Source organism: Castor canadensis, chromosome 15 (genome assembly GCF_047511655.1).
Source record: "Castor canadensis chromosome 15, mCasCan1.hap1v2, whole genome shotgun sequence".
NCBI classification, from domain to species: Eukaryota; Metazoa; Chordata; class Mammalia; order Rodentia; family Castoridae; genus Castor; species Castor canadensis.
The window spans coordinates 81,349,107-81,364,788 of record NC_133400.1 but is presented as its reverse complement, the minus strand read 5'-3'; the positions used below and the strand labels follow the sequence as shown (position 1 = coordinate 81,364,788).

At 39.4% G+C, this 15,682-nt stretch overlaps 1 protein-coding gene across 1 annotated transcript in view; it reads right to left on the bottom strand.

Annotated features, from left to right (window-relative positions):
• The window catches only part of Fam107b (family with sequence similarity 107 member B), a 207,128-nt gene extending 191,661 nt beyond the window's left edge, over positions 1 to 15,467 (bottom strand). The window contains exon 1 of the mRNA XM_020171484.2: positions 15,039 to 15,467. Within this exon, the coding sequence (XP_020027073.1) occupies positions 15,039 to 15,452 (414 nt within the window). The 5' untranslated portion in view covers positions 15,453 to 15,467. The remainder of the gene's footprint in view (positions 1 to 15,038) is intronic.
• Between the last annotated feature and the right edge of the window lie 215 nt (positions 15,468 to 15,682).

Genomic DNA, 15,682 nt, shown 5'->3' with positions numbered 1-15,682 from the left:
ATGCAAAACCCTCTCCAGAAAATAACTAAAGCAATAAAGGGCTGGGGGCATGGCTGAAGTGGTAGAGCACCTACCTAGCAAATGCAAGGCTCTAAGTCCAAACCCCAGTACCACCAAAAAAAATTAACTCTTTACAAGACCATGCATTGTCATACCAAAAATAAAACCTTGAAGGGGGAGATCCAAATGGCGGTTAGGGCGGGGAATCAGAAAACCTAAAATATGTGACTCCAGAAACCACGTTGAGATGTCAGAGCTACGCTTTGGTAATTCTGATCGCTCTTAGCCAAAATAATAACTGCCATCAAATTAGGTGCACATAAAATTCAAAGACTGAACTTAAATCAGCCTTTAATTGCACCTAACAGCCATGAAAACCTGCGTGGCACAGCCAGCGATGCCTGTCCCACCCTGGGAAAAAAGGCCCCTGGCTGTTTCTCTTTTTTCTCCCAACAAGCAGAAGACAGAGCATCAATCAGAATTGAACTCTGTGACATCTTGGATCCCAAACCCATGGAAAGCTTCTCTACACTGTACCATTTCTCCCAGCCAGCCGGTTCCAAAGCTGCTTGCACGACTCTGCAGAAAGAACAGGTGAGCATCATGCACCACGTGAGATCCCCCTACTCACCCCTGGAAACATAATACAGCACAGCCCCTGGAGACCGAACCCCTGCCCCAACAAAACTGAAATACATAAACAGAAAACTGTAATCTGATACTGACAGCAGAGGTAGAGGTGGTATGCTGAAACTGCCCTGGAGAACAGCGTTGGAGCAAGGAGTCAAACTCTCAGTGCTGCACTCTCAGTGAATGAACACAGGTAAAGCAACAAAAACTGAGGGTGGAAGTGGGGTGACAAGCAAACCTTCCAGAGGAGGCACTAGCACCCAGCAGAGGTCACAAGAGGCACAAAGGCTGAGAGCGGGGCGGAGTGACAAACCAACCTCCCAAAGTAGGGCAGATGGTCAATCTCAAAGCTGATCTCCTGGGATAGAGGGCAGTATTCAAAACTGAATTGCCCCACCTTGCTGGAGGAGGAGCTGACCAAACAGAGTTGCAGCTGAAGGGCCATGCAGCTGTCTCTAGTGAGAGCAACAGCAGCTCTGACCACCCTGTAGGAACTGGCAGATTCACCTCACTTCCCAATTGTAACTAATCTTGTGGACAGAAGGAACCAAATACTACTCATAAGCTAGCCACCTGGTGAGATCACATCAGAGCTCAAGCTTTTATGCCTATGCCAGGATTGGATACCTAAGGAATAATACCAGAACTTTTACCAAAAGACTGAACTTTTTGTTGTTCCTGTACCTGGTAGTTTTTTTTTTCTGTATTATTAGCTTTACCATCACTATTTTCTTATCCCTATTCTTATCCCCTTCACTTTCCCTTCTTTTCCTGTGCTACAATCCATTGTTCTCCCTCCTAACAACTCTTTCTGCCCCTTCTCATCCACTCTCTCCCCCGTTTTCACCTCCTCCTCCTCCCTTGCCCCAACCTATCACTATACTACCCCTCCCTCCTACACACTCACCACCTGCTGAATAGCCTACTGTAGCAACTGTACACAACCTCAGCCCCCTGTAATCCCTGACAAAAGCACCCTCCATTACAACAACAGAAATACACCCAAACATGCATAAGGTCCACAAAACCTGGCAGCCCCCATAGTTCTTCCTCTGCCTACCAACCCCTTTTCCCACCCTCTTTTTTAGTGCCACCTTTACCAATTACCCAAATTTCTATACCTAGCCTAATAACCATTACCCCCCCTCATCCCACTGTTTATAGATATTATCACCAGGGGGTTTTCTGTACACTGTGTAAACAACTGGTCTGGCATTGAAACTGTGAATTTGTTATTGCTAAATTATACCTCCAGGCCAGGGACAGAAAGAGCACATCAACCAAACTAACAACCAAGTCAGTCACAACACAAAAATTACATCAAGGGAAAGACAACAGGCAATTAAAAATTACTAACTAGTCTATCAAGAGCATAGTTGCACAGCACCAACTGGAGCAATGGGAAGAAGAAGGGATGGAAACCACTCTCTCAAAAAAAAAAAATAATTCAATACACAATTCAGTGGGCAATGAAGAAAATGGATATCCAGTACCTGACTCCAAAAAGACAATGATAAATGTCACTAAGGAGACCAGTGATAACCCCCAAAAAATCCCTCATGGAGGAAATCTTGGAAGAAATGACTGAAAATTCATGAAGAAGATGCTAGACATGGTTAACCAGAGTGTACAAGATGTACTCAAGAAATTTCAAGACACCAAAAATAAAGAACACAAGAAGACACAGAAACAAATAAATGAACTCAGAAAGGACTTCAACAAACATCAAAGTGAAATAAAGGACACTAAAAAAAAAGAGATATATGAATTAAAGATGACAACACAAAATATAAAAGAGGAGTTGAAAAACAATATGGAAAACCTCAGAAAAAAGAATCAAACAGAAATCCTGGAAATAAAAAGTCCCTTTAGTTAAACAAAAAACACAGTGGAAGGCCACTCCAGGAGACTAGAACAAGTTGAAGACAGAATCTCAGAACCCGAAGATAAAATGGAAGTTAAAGAAGAAAATAGAAGAAATCTCAGTCGAACAACTCAAGAGCTGTGAAAGGAATATGCAAGAACTCAGCAACTCTATCAAAAGACCAAACATGAGAATCACAGGCATTGAAGAAGGAGAAGAGGTGTAGCCAAAGTGATATGTAATATATTCAATAAAATAATAACAAAAAATTTCCCAAATCTAAACAAGGTTTTGGCCATTCAGATAGAAGAAGTCTCCAGGGCACTAAACAGACTTGACCAAATTCGAACCTCCCCACAGCATATTGTCATTAAAACAACAAACACAGAAAATAGAGAAAGGACCTGATGGATTCTCCATTGAATTCCACCAGACCTTTAAGGAAGAACTAATACCAACACTCCTTAAACTGTTCCAGAAAATAGAAAGAGAAGAAACACTGCCTAACTCATTCTATGAAGCCAGTATTACACTTGTCCCCAAACCGGACAAGGACACATCAAAACGGAGAGGTACAGGCTAATCTTAATAAACATTGATGCAAAAATCCTCAATAAAATAATGGTAAAACAAATCCAACAATGTATCAGAAAGGCCATTTACCATGACCAAGTCAGCTTCATCCCAGAGATGCAGGAATGGTTCAACATATACAAATCATTAAATGTAATATAGCAAATTAATAGAAGCAAAGACAAAAACCACTTGATCATCTCAATAAATGCAGAAAAAGCCTTTGATAAAATTCAACACCATTTCATGATACAAGCTCTAAGGAAACTAGGAATAGAAGGAATGTACCTCAACATTATAAAGGCTATATATGACAAACCTACAGCCAACATCATACTTAATGGTAAAAAACTGAAACCATTTCCCCTAAAGTCAGGAAAAGACAAGGGTGGACACTGTCCCCACTCCTATTCAACATAGTCCTGGAATTCCTAGCCAGAGCAATAAGGCAAGAAGAAAAAATAAAAGGAATACAAATAGGTAAAAAAAAAAAAAAGTAGTCAAACTATCTCTATTCACAGATGACATGATCTTATACCTTGAAGACCCTAAAAACTCCATCCAAAAACTCCTAGACACTATAAAAAGCCTCAGCAAAGTAGCAGTATACAAAATCAACTTACAAAACTCAAGTCTTTCTATACACCAACAAAGAACAGATTGAGAAAGAATATAAGAAAACAATTCCATTTACAATAGCCTCAAAAAAATCAAATACCTAGGAATAAACTTAACAAAGGATACATGACTTTTACAAGGAGAACTACAAACTATTGAAGAAAGAAATCAATGAAGACTACAGAAGGTGGAAAGATCTCCCAGGCTTATGGATTGGCAGAATCAACATAGTAAAAATGGCTATACTACTAAAAGCAATCTACATGTTTAATGCAATTCCCATCAAAATCCCAATGACATTCATCACAGAGATTTAAAATCTACTCCAAAGTTCATTGGAAACACAAAAGGTCAAGAATAGCCAAGGCAATACTGGCAAAAAAAGCAATGCTGGAGGTATCACAATATCCAACTTCAAACTATACTACAGAGCCATAGCAATGAAAACAGCATGGTACTGACACAAAACAGACATGAAGACCAATGGAACAGAATAGAGGACTCAGATATGAATCCATACAGCTACACTCACCTTATTTTTTATAAAGGTGCCAAAAAATACGATGGAGAAAAGACAGCCTCTTCAACAAATGTTGCTGGGAAAGTGGCTACCTGCCTGCAGAAAACTGATAGATCCATGCCTGTCACCCTGTACTAGTATTAACTCAAAGTGGATTAAGGACCTTAATATCAGACCTGAAACTTTGCAGTTAGTTTAGGAAAGAGCAGGGACTACTCTGGAAGCATTAGGTATAGGCAAGGACTTCCTCTGTAGAACTCTAGCGGCCCAGCAACTAAGACAAAGGATGGGCAAATTGGACTACATGAAATTAAAAAGTTTCTGCACAACAAAAAAAAAATGGTCTCTAAATTGAAGAGACCACCCACAGAGTGGGAGAAAATATTTGCTAGCTATACGTCAGACAAAGAACTGATAACTAGAATATACAGGAAGCTCAAAAAACTAAACTCCCCCAAAATCAGTGAACCAATATATAAGTGGGCAACTGAACTAAACAGAACTTTTTCAAAGGAAGAAGTCCAAATGGCCAAAAAACACATGAAAAATGCTCACCATCCCTGGCTATAAAGGAAATGCAAATCTAAACCACACTAAGATTCCACCTCACTCCTTTTAGAATAGCTACCATCAAGAACACCACCAACAACAAATGTTAGCAAGGATGTGGGGAGGAAAGGAACCCTCATACACTGCTGGTGGGAATGCAAGCTGGTGCAACCACTTTGGAAAACAATATGGAGGCTTCTTAAAAATCTAAACATAGATCTGCCATATGATCCAGCAATCCCACTCCTTGAGATATACCCAAAGGAATGTGACTCAGGTTACTCCAGAGGCACCTGCACACCCATGTTTATTGCGGCACTATTCACAATAGCCAAGTTATGGAAACAGCCAAGATGCCCCACCACTGATGAATGGATTAAGAAAATGTGGTATTTATACACAATGGAGTTTTACTTAGCCATAAAGAAGAATGAAAGTTTTTCATCTGAAGTAAATGGATGGAACTGGAGAACATCATCTTAAGCAAAGTTAGCCAGGCTCAGAAGGCCAAAAATCATATGTTCTCTCTTATATGCAGATTATAGACCTCAAACAAACGCAGTAATATTATTGGACATGGGTCACACACTAAGGGGAGAATGCACATGGGAGGAATAGGGAAAGGAAAAGATACCTAAAACTTGAATGTAGTTGATGTGCTCACTGTAGAGGAGCAAATATATTAATCTTAAACTGGCAGAGGCCACTATGGGAAGGAGACCAGGAAGTATTGAAGAGGTCTGCAGAAATGAATCAATTTGGGTTGCAATACACATGTGCATGGAAGAAACTCTAGGAACCTGTATAGCTATCTCTATCTTTAACTAGCAAAAACACTATGTCTTTCTTAATATCTCTTATGTTCTCAACAAAATCAGAGAAGATGAAGGCAGAACAGGTTCTGCCTGGAAGTGGGAGGTATGGGGGAAAAGCAGACCAAACAGTGTATACACATATGAGTAAATGTAAAAATGATAAAATAAAAAATGAGTAAAAACCTTGAGGCTTTTCAAGTCAGTTTGTCATTTGCAAGTTACAGTGAATTAATTAGAATTAATAACAAATTACTTGAGACACATTCTGCTGGTCTTGTTAGATTTGGTGTTTTAAGTTACATAGCCTGACTGTTCCCGGGCAGGCAGCATTTGAGGAGGAATTCTCCTTTACAAAGGACAAATAAAATATGCCCATGTGCTGAGGTTCCAAGAGTTGCCTGAGCCATCATTTTCCATTAACTGAACATGGCATGCACACAAATTAACTTTCCAGAGCAAGTCTATAAACACCTCCTCCAACAGGCTCCATGCCCCCGGTGGAGGCTCCCCCTTCTTCCAATAGCCTCAAATTTCCAACCTCTTGCCTCCCTTGGTACAGAATTACAAAACCAAGTGTGTCGACCTCATATTGGAAGAAGTGCTAACTTGATGAGTTATATTTTCTTTGGAAAGGAGGAACAGTGAATGGAAAACTAACAGCAGTGCAGATCAGGTTACCCATAGCCTTAGCTGGAAAAAAACCTCTCTAATTTCCCATGATTGCTAGAGCACATTCATTCAAGTAGCCCCTGTGGTTCCTAGGGCATAAGAAATTTTAAAGTTTCCAACATAATCAGCAAGTGGAGTGGTGGAATTAACTTTCTTTTTACTGAAGCATGAGGACAGGTTATATAATCAAGAGAACAGAAATTCCTACCAGACAGATGCAGGAATTTGGGGCAAATGGGTCTTGTGGATTAATTGGAATGTCCTTGTTGGCTCTTTGGTTAGACACTCACAGCCATTGCCTGTGAACAATGTAAATCCTTATCTTTTATTTGCCATCTGTGAAAATCGAGGGCAAAGGAACAAGTAGGTCACAGGCAGGTTGCTAGCATCATTCTATTGAACTGCAAAATAGGTGCAGTTCAAAAATGGACCAACTTCTTCCTTTTGTACCTCTTCTCTTTGGCATAGAAATCCCTGCTTAGAGGATACTTGCCATTTCTAACTGAATTGTTAATACAGTGACAACCTCACTTGAAATGGCACTTTGCATTTTCATTAAATTATGCCTTCATCTATTATTTCTTAGTTTGGAATATATTTTCTCTTCAGTTCTAAACTATCTGAAAATTTTGCAACTTTTGCCTTCCTTTGTAGTCTTTCCTGGATAGCTTCCAATAGCCAAAGCTGTGCAATGTAAATTTTCATGGTTTTACGAGGGCTATTAGTTTTATTTCATTCTAAGAGGAGCCAAGAAACCGTCTCTCCCTTTTCCGGTTAGGTTGCAACTGAATATCCAGATTGGAAAATTCCTGACTAAGAATACAGGTATATCATTCACTATCATGCCACTGTGTTTAACAGCTTTTAAAAGTAGATACCTGGGATGAGAAATTATCAGGGCTTAAATGGAATGGAACTCTTACCAACTCATTCAAATATCCTCCTTGTTTGTGGAAAAAGGGAAAGATAGTGGTTTTTCTCCAGAGCATATAAAGAAATGAAGAAATTAACATTTGATTGCATGGATTTATAAGTCACTATTTTCAAAAGTGTTTATGTCAAATCATCTGTTCAGCAGGGAACTTCGCTAATAGGGGATTTGTTTTTACAGGTAGCCTAGAATTCTATTGTCTTCTATTCAGGCCCATAGAAAAAGGATGGGGAGATTTCATTCTAAAGAAATGCAAGGAATTGGTTTGTACCAGAAAGAGGGCATATAGCCCAGCGAAATTCCTCCCAATAATGACATTAAAAAGGAGGGATACAGAGTGCAGGTGGAATGAGGAGTGATGGAGGACTACACAGGAGTTCATGATTTGCTTCCAAGCAACAATCCCCTCTACAGAGGGTATCTCCACATCTTGACTATACCACCCTGAAAATAAAAACTGACACGTTGAATGAGATCAGTTGCCTATAGAGGTAAACACCTCCAAGGGCTTGCTAATAGATATCCCAGGAGCCTCTTGAACACCACATTCCAATGACCATGGCCTTGAAGCAGCTTCAGGACAACAGTACTGGAAATCTGATTCTAACCAAGGAAGCTGAAACTCAAATAGATGAATGATCCCAAGTGTTAATAAAGACCATGCCAAGAGAAGAGAAGGATGGACTTGGAGCCCAAACAAGGAAAGCAGAAAGAGCTATTTGTGTGTTTGCAGCATGAGTTGTGCATTTCCCAAGGAAGTCTGTTGACTTGAGCTCCCTGGGGTGCTAGGGTGGTTATCCTTAGGGTAGGATGAGTCCGATGCTTAAGCCCACTGACTCTAGTCTCCCCATCTGGAAAAGCAGTAAGAGGTGAGTTGAGAGGGATAATATGAGATACTGTACATGGGACCGACAAGTCACTGTGAGGATGTTGATTTTACTCTGAGGGAAATGAGAAGCCATTGGAGGTTTTTGAGCACAGGAGGGTATTTTCAGGAGCCAACATCATAAGAAGACTAGAGGATTAAATGAGATTATCCAGGGAAAGCATTTAACACTATTCCTTGCCTATTAATGGTGCTTAATGAGTGGTAATTATGAGTGTAATTGCCATAATTCAGTGGTGTTATCAAAGTAGCTCTTCTTTACCAAGACTGAATTGGAAAGATATAGAAAAATATGAATGATCCTACAACTAGTATGTCATCAAACACCTCCAAATTAAAAAAAAAGCCTTGAGCCACATGGCTTCACTGGTGAGTCTACCAAATATATAAAGAATTACCACCAATCCATCTCAAACACTTCCAAATAATTGCAGGATAGGAAACACTTCTTAATTTACTGCACAAGGCCAGCATAACTTTAATGTTAAGTCAAAGATGCTACAAAAACAAAAATAAAGATCAATACCCTTGATGATTATTAATGCAAAACCCTCTGCAAAATACTAGTAAACAGAATCCCACAATATATAAAAAGGAGTACATCATGACCAAGTGCAATTTGTTCAGCCAGAACACCTAGTCAAGAAAAAATAAAGGGTATCCAAATTGGTAAGAAAGAAGATTTTGCAGGTGGCAAAATCTTATATATAGAAATCCCTAAAGATTATACACGTCCAAAAACAGAATAAATAAGATTTTAAGAAACAAACTCAGGAGGATATAGAACATCCATGCACAAAAATCAATTGCATTTCTACAAATTTGAAAAAGTAAATTAAGAAATGTAATTAAAATGTTCATTTCCATTAGCATTGAAAAGAATAAAATCCTTAGGAATATATTTAATTTAGGAAGCAAAAGAAGTGTACGCTAAAAACTACAATGATTGCTGAAATAAATTAAAGAAAACACAAATAAATGGAAAGATATCCCATACCCATGGGTTAGAAGACTTAACCTTGTAATGATACCAATATTGCCCAACGCTATGTACATAATCAGTATAATTCCTATCAAAATCCCAATGTTGCCTTTCACAGAAATAGAAAAATCCATCTTATTCATATAGAATCTCAAGATACTCCAAATAATCAAAACAATCTTGAAAGAGAAGAAATTGGAGGTCTCAGTCTTCCAGATTTCAAAACTTACCTTAAAGCCACAGTAATCAACACAGCACGGCACTGGCATAAAGACAGACCAATAGACCAATGGAACAGAATAGAGTTCCTGGAAATAAACTCACATATATATGGCCAAATGATTTTCAACAATGGTTCCAAGACCACTCAATGGGGGAAAGGAGAGGTTATTTAACAAATGGTGCTGGGGAAATATTCACAGGCAAAAGAGTGTCACTGCACCCTTACCTTATGTACAAAATTTACTTACCTTACAAAACTCAAAATGGATTACATACCCAAGTGTAAGGAGCTAAAAATCACAAAACTCTTAGAAGAAAACATAAGTGAAATTATTCATGATTTCTTGGCTTATAACACCTGAAGCAAAGGCAACGCAATAAAAAACAAATTGGTTTCCATCAAAACTAGAAACTTTCGTGTGTCAAAGGACACTACCAACAAAGTGAAAAAGGACCCCATAGAATGAGAGAAAATATTTGCAAATTATGTATCGAATAAAGAATTAATATCTAGCGTACATAGAGAACTGCAATTCAAAAAAAAAAAAACTTGGTTCAAACATGAGTAAAGGCCTTGAATAGACATTTTTCCAAAGTTGCATAAATGACCAATAAACACATGAAAAGATGCTTGACATAGCTAGTCATCAGAGAAATGCAAAGTAAAACTACAATGAGATACCAATTCCCACCCATTAGGATGGTTGCTATCAAAAGTAAGCAAAACCCAGAAAACAACAAGTACTGACATAGATGTGGAGTCATTGGAACCCTTGTGCATTGCTAGTGTGAATGCAAAGTGGTGTAGCCACTGTAGGAAATGGCATGCCAGTTCCCAAAAGAAATTAAACACAGAATTACTACATGACCCAACTACATGACCCACTTCTTAGTACATACACAAAAGAATTGAAAGCAGGTTGTGGGGTATCAAAGAATTTGTAATCAATGTTTATAGCAGCATTGTTCATAACAGCCAAAACGTGGAAATGGCACAATTGTACTTTGATGGATGGATATGCAAGCAAAATATAATGGAATACTGTTCAACTTTAAAAAGGAAGTTATGATCCATTCTACCACACTAATGAATTTTGAGGACAGTATTTTAGGTGAAATAGACCAGAAGATGAAGGACAAACACAGTATGATTCCACTTATATTATATCCACATGGCAGTCAAATTCATAGAGACAGAAATTAGAATGGTGGTTGCCAAGAGCTCAGAAGAGGAAGACACGCAGTTATTGTTCAATGGGGACAGAGTTTCAGTTGGAGAAGATGTAAAAGTTCTGGAGACAGACAGCAGTGACAGCTGAACAGGAATGTGAATGTGTTTAACACTACTAAACCATACACTTAAAGATAGCTAAAATGATAATATATGTATATTTTACAACAATTTACAAAAATAGCTCCCCTCCTCTGATTCTACACTTTCAAACAATTTGTTATTATTATATCTGTTTATTTGCAATCTTCTAGTGGAAAGAATACATGACTTAGTTGGCCTATCTCTACCAATTAGTTCTCAAGGCTTTCAACTAAATATGTATTCTAACTTACACATCAGGTGCTTGTAAGTTTGGGTATCTAGAGACTATCTCGTAAAGAAGGATGGCAGGCAAAGATGACTGTCTGTTCTAGACAGCAAAGACAAGATTCAGACCCTGGAAGGTAGTGACCACCCGCTGAGAGCCCGCAAATATTCACTCAGGCCACAGAATGAATGCTGGGATGGCTTGGTTACCACTGCTCTGGCTGGTTGCAAAAACGGCCTGTTTTAAAATGCACTACACTAGTCAACTCGGAGATGAACCTTGTTTCCCTTCATTTTCATACAACTGACTTTTGATTAAAATTACCCGGGAATAATTTCCCTAGCCACAATTACTCTTTCTTCCTGTGTCAGCTGCCTACTCTCAGTTCCAGGAAGAACAAGACCAAGACTTACTGCTATAGACGGTCTCCTAAGCTACCAAAGTGCTCTGAGGTCAAAGTCCCCTCCTCCAAGTAGTCCAGCCTCCCCTATGTTCCCAAGGCTGAAGCAGGAGCCCCTTCCTATGCTTGTAAAGCAGCCAGCGCCAAAGTCTGTGTGTCTTCTACTGCATTAACATTGCCGGTTCACACATCTGTTTCTTCCACTAGAATGTAGCCATCTGGGGACTGTATTCCATCCCCGGTATATATCAGGGCTAGTGCTGTGTTCACAATGAGGAAGAGCACAATAACCACTGGGTAAAATAATAAACAGCAAAGTTTCCATGTGTCATTAACTCCATATCCTACCAATGATAAGACACTTCCATTGTAAGACCACTAAGAAGGAAAAAAGTGTAATTTAGAGGGACCAGCAGTTATAAGATCCATTCCAGTTCCAGGGTTTTATCACCTTGATTTCAGGTCTGGAGCAAGGAAGAAACGACCATGATTAAAGGTGGAAGAGCAGTTGATATCACTTTTTAAATACAGTTGTGTACACCTAGGTTTGCTCATTTCATTTTTACTTAATCCACTTTGGCATCAATACGTCCAGCTCTTCCTCTCAGACCAGATGCTGTTTCAGATTTAAATGAACCACTCTCCTGTCCAAATACCAGGTAACTAAAGATAATAGAGGTTCTGGTTCCTACAGCTGTAGTTACGTTCTGAAGCTCAACTTTAAAAAGCAAAACAGTATTATTTGTAGTTTCTACCAAAGCAGCATCTAAAGAGGAAGTATTTTTTCCTCCAGGCAAGATTGTAACAAAGAGAAGCTCATACACCAGGTGCTGAGAGGAAGCAGGGCACTGAAAAGTTACCAGGTAATGAAAACATTGGGAGGTCCTAGCAAAAGATTACAAAGCAATGTCATCAACAAAGCTCTGTCACCTGGAGATTGTGGAATGCAAAATACCCTTTCCCATGGTATGAGACACCGTGAAACTAAGGTTAAGTAAGTAATTTAAAAAAAAATTGTATACATGTACATTTACATAATATATGCATACATATATGTGAAACTTAAATTTGATCTCATATTGAGTAAAATCATATTTGAACATTTGATTATTATCTACACACTAAATAATCAATTAGTAATAGAAGCACATTAAATTTCAGAGGATGGACTTTGGAATTAAATAACTGAACTCCTGACTCTACTACTTCCTCCCTCTGTGGCCCTGGGCAAGTGGCAATGTCTTCCTCTGTAAAAAGAGAATCCTAAGATTATGCACCTCACCTCACTCTAATCCTACACCTCACTATAGGATTAGATGAGAGACTGTGTAAAGTGATTAGAACGGCTGCCAAAGTGCAGGTGCTTTGTACAGGTGAGCTCCTGCCCTCTGAACTAGAACAGACGCCCACTTCCTTGCCACAGAATGCCCTTTTATCACACACTCTGGCTCTCAATTTGCTAGTGTCCCTTTCTCATGTCCAGCTTGGTCCCACTTCCCTCTCCACAATCAGCTGCTGCATTTGCAATACCGTGGAGTCCCTTGCTCTTGGCCACTTTCACCTCATATTTCTGCTGGTGCTTTTATGACCATCCCTAGGTCTAGTCTATTACAGTGACCTCTCAGCTCATCTTCCTAACTGTAAACTACCCTACATGGCTCTACTATTTATCTTCCCAGAACAAAATCCCATGCATGACACACATCTGCTCAAATTCTCAAAGCTTCCCACTGTCACTGAATTAGTTTCTTTCTGCAGCATTCAAGACATCCCACTGCTGGCCCTACTCTACTTTTCCAGGCATCTCTAACTAGTAGCCTTATTGTTAGGCAATCTGATGTACCTCTTCCTATGCTTCATTTGCTTCCTCTTCATCCATAGTCTCGGTCATATTGGAACGCCCTTCCTTCACCTCTGCATTAACTTAGAAGGTAACACACATGCACAGGAAATTAATGTGAGTCAGCTCCCTGTATAGCTATCCTTATCTCAACTAGCAAAAACCCTTGTTCCTTCCTATTATTGCTTACACTCTCTCTTCAACAAAATTAGAGATAAGGGCAGAATAGTTTCTGCCGGGTAGCGAGGGTTAAGGATGGGTAAGGGAAGGAGTGGGGGAGGGGGAGGGGTAAGGGAGGGGGCAGAGGGAAGGGGGGAGAAATGACCCAAACATTGTATGCATATATGAATAAAATAAAAATTAAAAAAAAATCCTAAACCTCTTTCTAGAACAGTCTCCCTTCCAGAGTACCTTTGCTGACCCTCCATACCTCCTTTGAACTCTCTATGCATGTCTCTCTCCATGACACATTTAGCCTTGACCTTGGGCTGGTTCCATCGTAAACCCAATCTCACCTCTGTAGTCTACACATGACTTTGCTACTACCAAGTGAATAATAAATACTCATATTATTTCCACTGTGTTTTATTGGTTCTGTCTATATACACATGCTTTGAACACTTGTGTCACACAAGCCACTAAAATAGAAAGATAAAATCAAATGAACTTTTTGTCCTTGGTGTCATACTCAGCAATATAGGGTGGGTGCTGGGTTTCTGGACTCCCTATCCAACAGAAATTCTTCCTATTCACTAAAACAGTCATCATTAGTTCCTTGAACATGTAACCAATACTAACTTCACCATGACATCTACTCATCTAACTATAGTTCCACAAAAACAAATCTTAATCTAAATGTAAGTATGCACTGAAAATTGAACAAGCATTTTGAGTTTTGTTGGTTGGTTTGGAGTTTTGATTTAGTGGTGCTAGAAAAAAAAATCATTGCTATGAGACAGAGTTTGGTGAAACCCTCTGTTTAATTTTAGAATAAAAGGATGAGGACAAGAGTTAAATTCATGCATTTAATATAAACCTACAGGGTCAAATGAAACTACTTTTAAAATTATGTTTTAACTATATCTTTGATATTGGGCAGTTTTCACCACTAAAAAGTCTCCTTGATTCAAGTCAGCAAGTTAGATAAAAAATTATTTACTAAGCTGGCTGAGAAAGAAATTAAATAAGAATATCTTACTAATGGACTCCCAAAGACTTCTCAGTTTTTAAAGTCTGGCCCTAAACTACTTGGCCAAGGAATGACAAAAAGAAAAAAACGTGCTCAAAAGATCTTTCTCTACTCCACCTCTTCAAATTGGGATTACCAAGAGCTCCAAAATAATTGTGTAACTCAATCAAATTAGAATGTTCAACAATTAAAATCCAATAATGCCAACAAAAGAAAGTAGGTAAATAACTCAAGATACTGCCTCTTGACAGAAACAGCGCCATTTTTCAAATCACATCCTCTCCCTGTTTTAAAATCTCAGAAAATGATCACAGAAGCATCTGTATTATGAGTATTTTTGCTAGTCAGTTACTTTGGTACTTGTCTGCACACCGTGATTACCCTTTCCAAATTTTCTCAGACCACGTTGATGTCATGTGATGCGTGTTAAGCACTAGAAGCAGTTTCTTAAATTCTATAATCAAACTTTTCATATGGTGGATCTTCACATACATAAATTTGCAGACCAGTTTTTTTAAAAAAGAGAGGGAGGAAGGTCTTCCTATCCTTCTCCTGGTCTTTTTATGAGATGCTGAAGCACCATAGCCAGTTAAAGGTCAATTTTGGCCCTTGCTAGAGCACCAGTACTCTTGTCACTGTCTCTCCACGTCTTCTGAGAATTTTTTGAGAATTTAAAAAGTTTTACCACATCCTCTCACTAAGACTCAAAAATGAGTCTAAACAAGTGTGTTTGCTGAAGCATCCCCTGAGTGATCAGAATTCTCCCTGAAGCCATCCCAACTGTAATAACATTGGGAACACTCACTCACCTTTGGCATCTCAATAATTGATGGTCTGGGGATGGAAGTTGGAAAAGTAACTGCTTCACTTTCTGGTTCATCATGCAGGGTCACAGGCAAATCCCCCGGACTCTCAGCAGGCCGGACAGTGGTACGCTTACTGGAGTTCCGATTTGCACAGCCATTTCGCTCTGCCTGGGTGCCAGAATCTCTCCTGTTCTCTGGAGCTCTTTCTTCCACCCTTGGGTGACTTGGGTGTCTGCCCACTTTGGCCATGGGCTGTACATAGATGGTGGAATGAGTTTCAGTAGTGCTGGACTGATCAAAGCGGGCATTATCCCTGCTATTCCCAAAGCAAGCCAGCAGAGCTGAGCATGGAAACGAATGCATCCTTCCAGGTGGAGACTTCAGTCTTTTGGTGAGCCTTGCTTTCCACGTGGACATGACCTACAGCAGCACATTGCAAAGTTCAAAGGGGAAAGGCAATTTTCCAGGGCTTTCCTTATAGTAACTATTTCTGTGCCTCAAGAGAAGGACTTGCAAGTAACTGCTGCTCCTAAAATAGAAGTGGAAAAGGTGACAGGGTCACCATCCCCAAGTCATTCAGCAGTTAGTCCCCGTTGGAAGTGTCCATCCTGGGCAATTTCACACTCTTCCTTCCTTGGTGCTGTCAG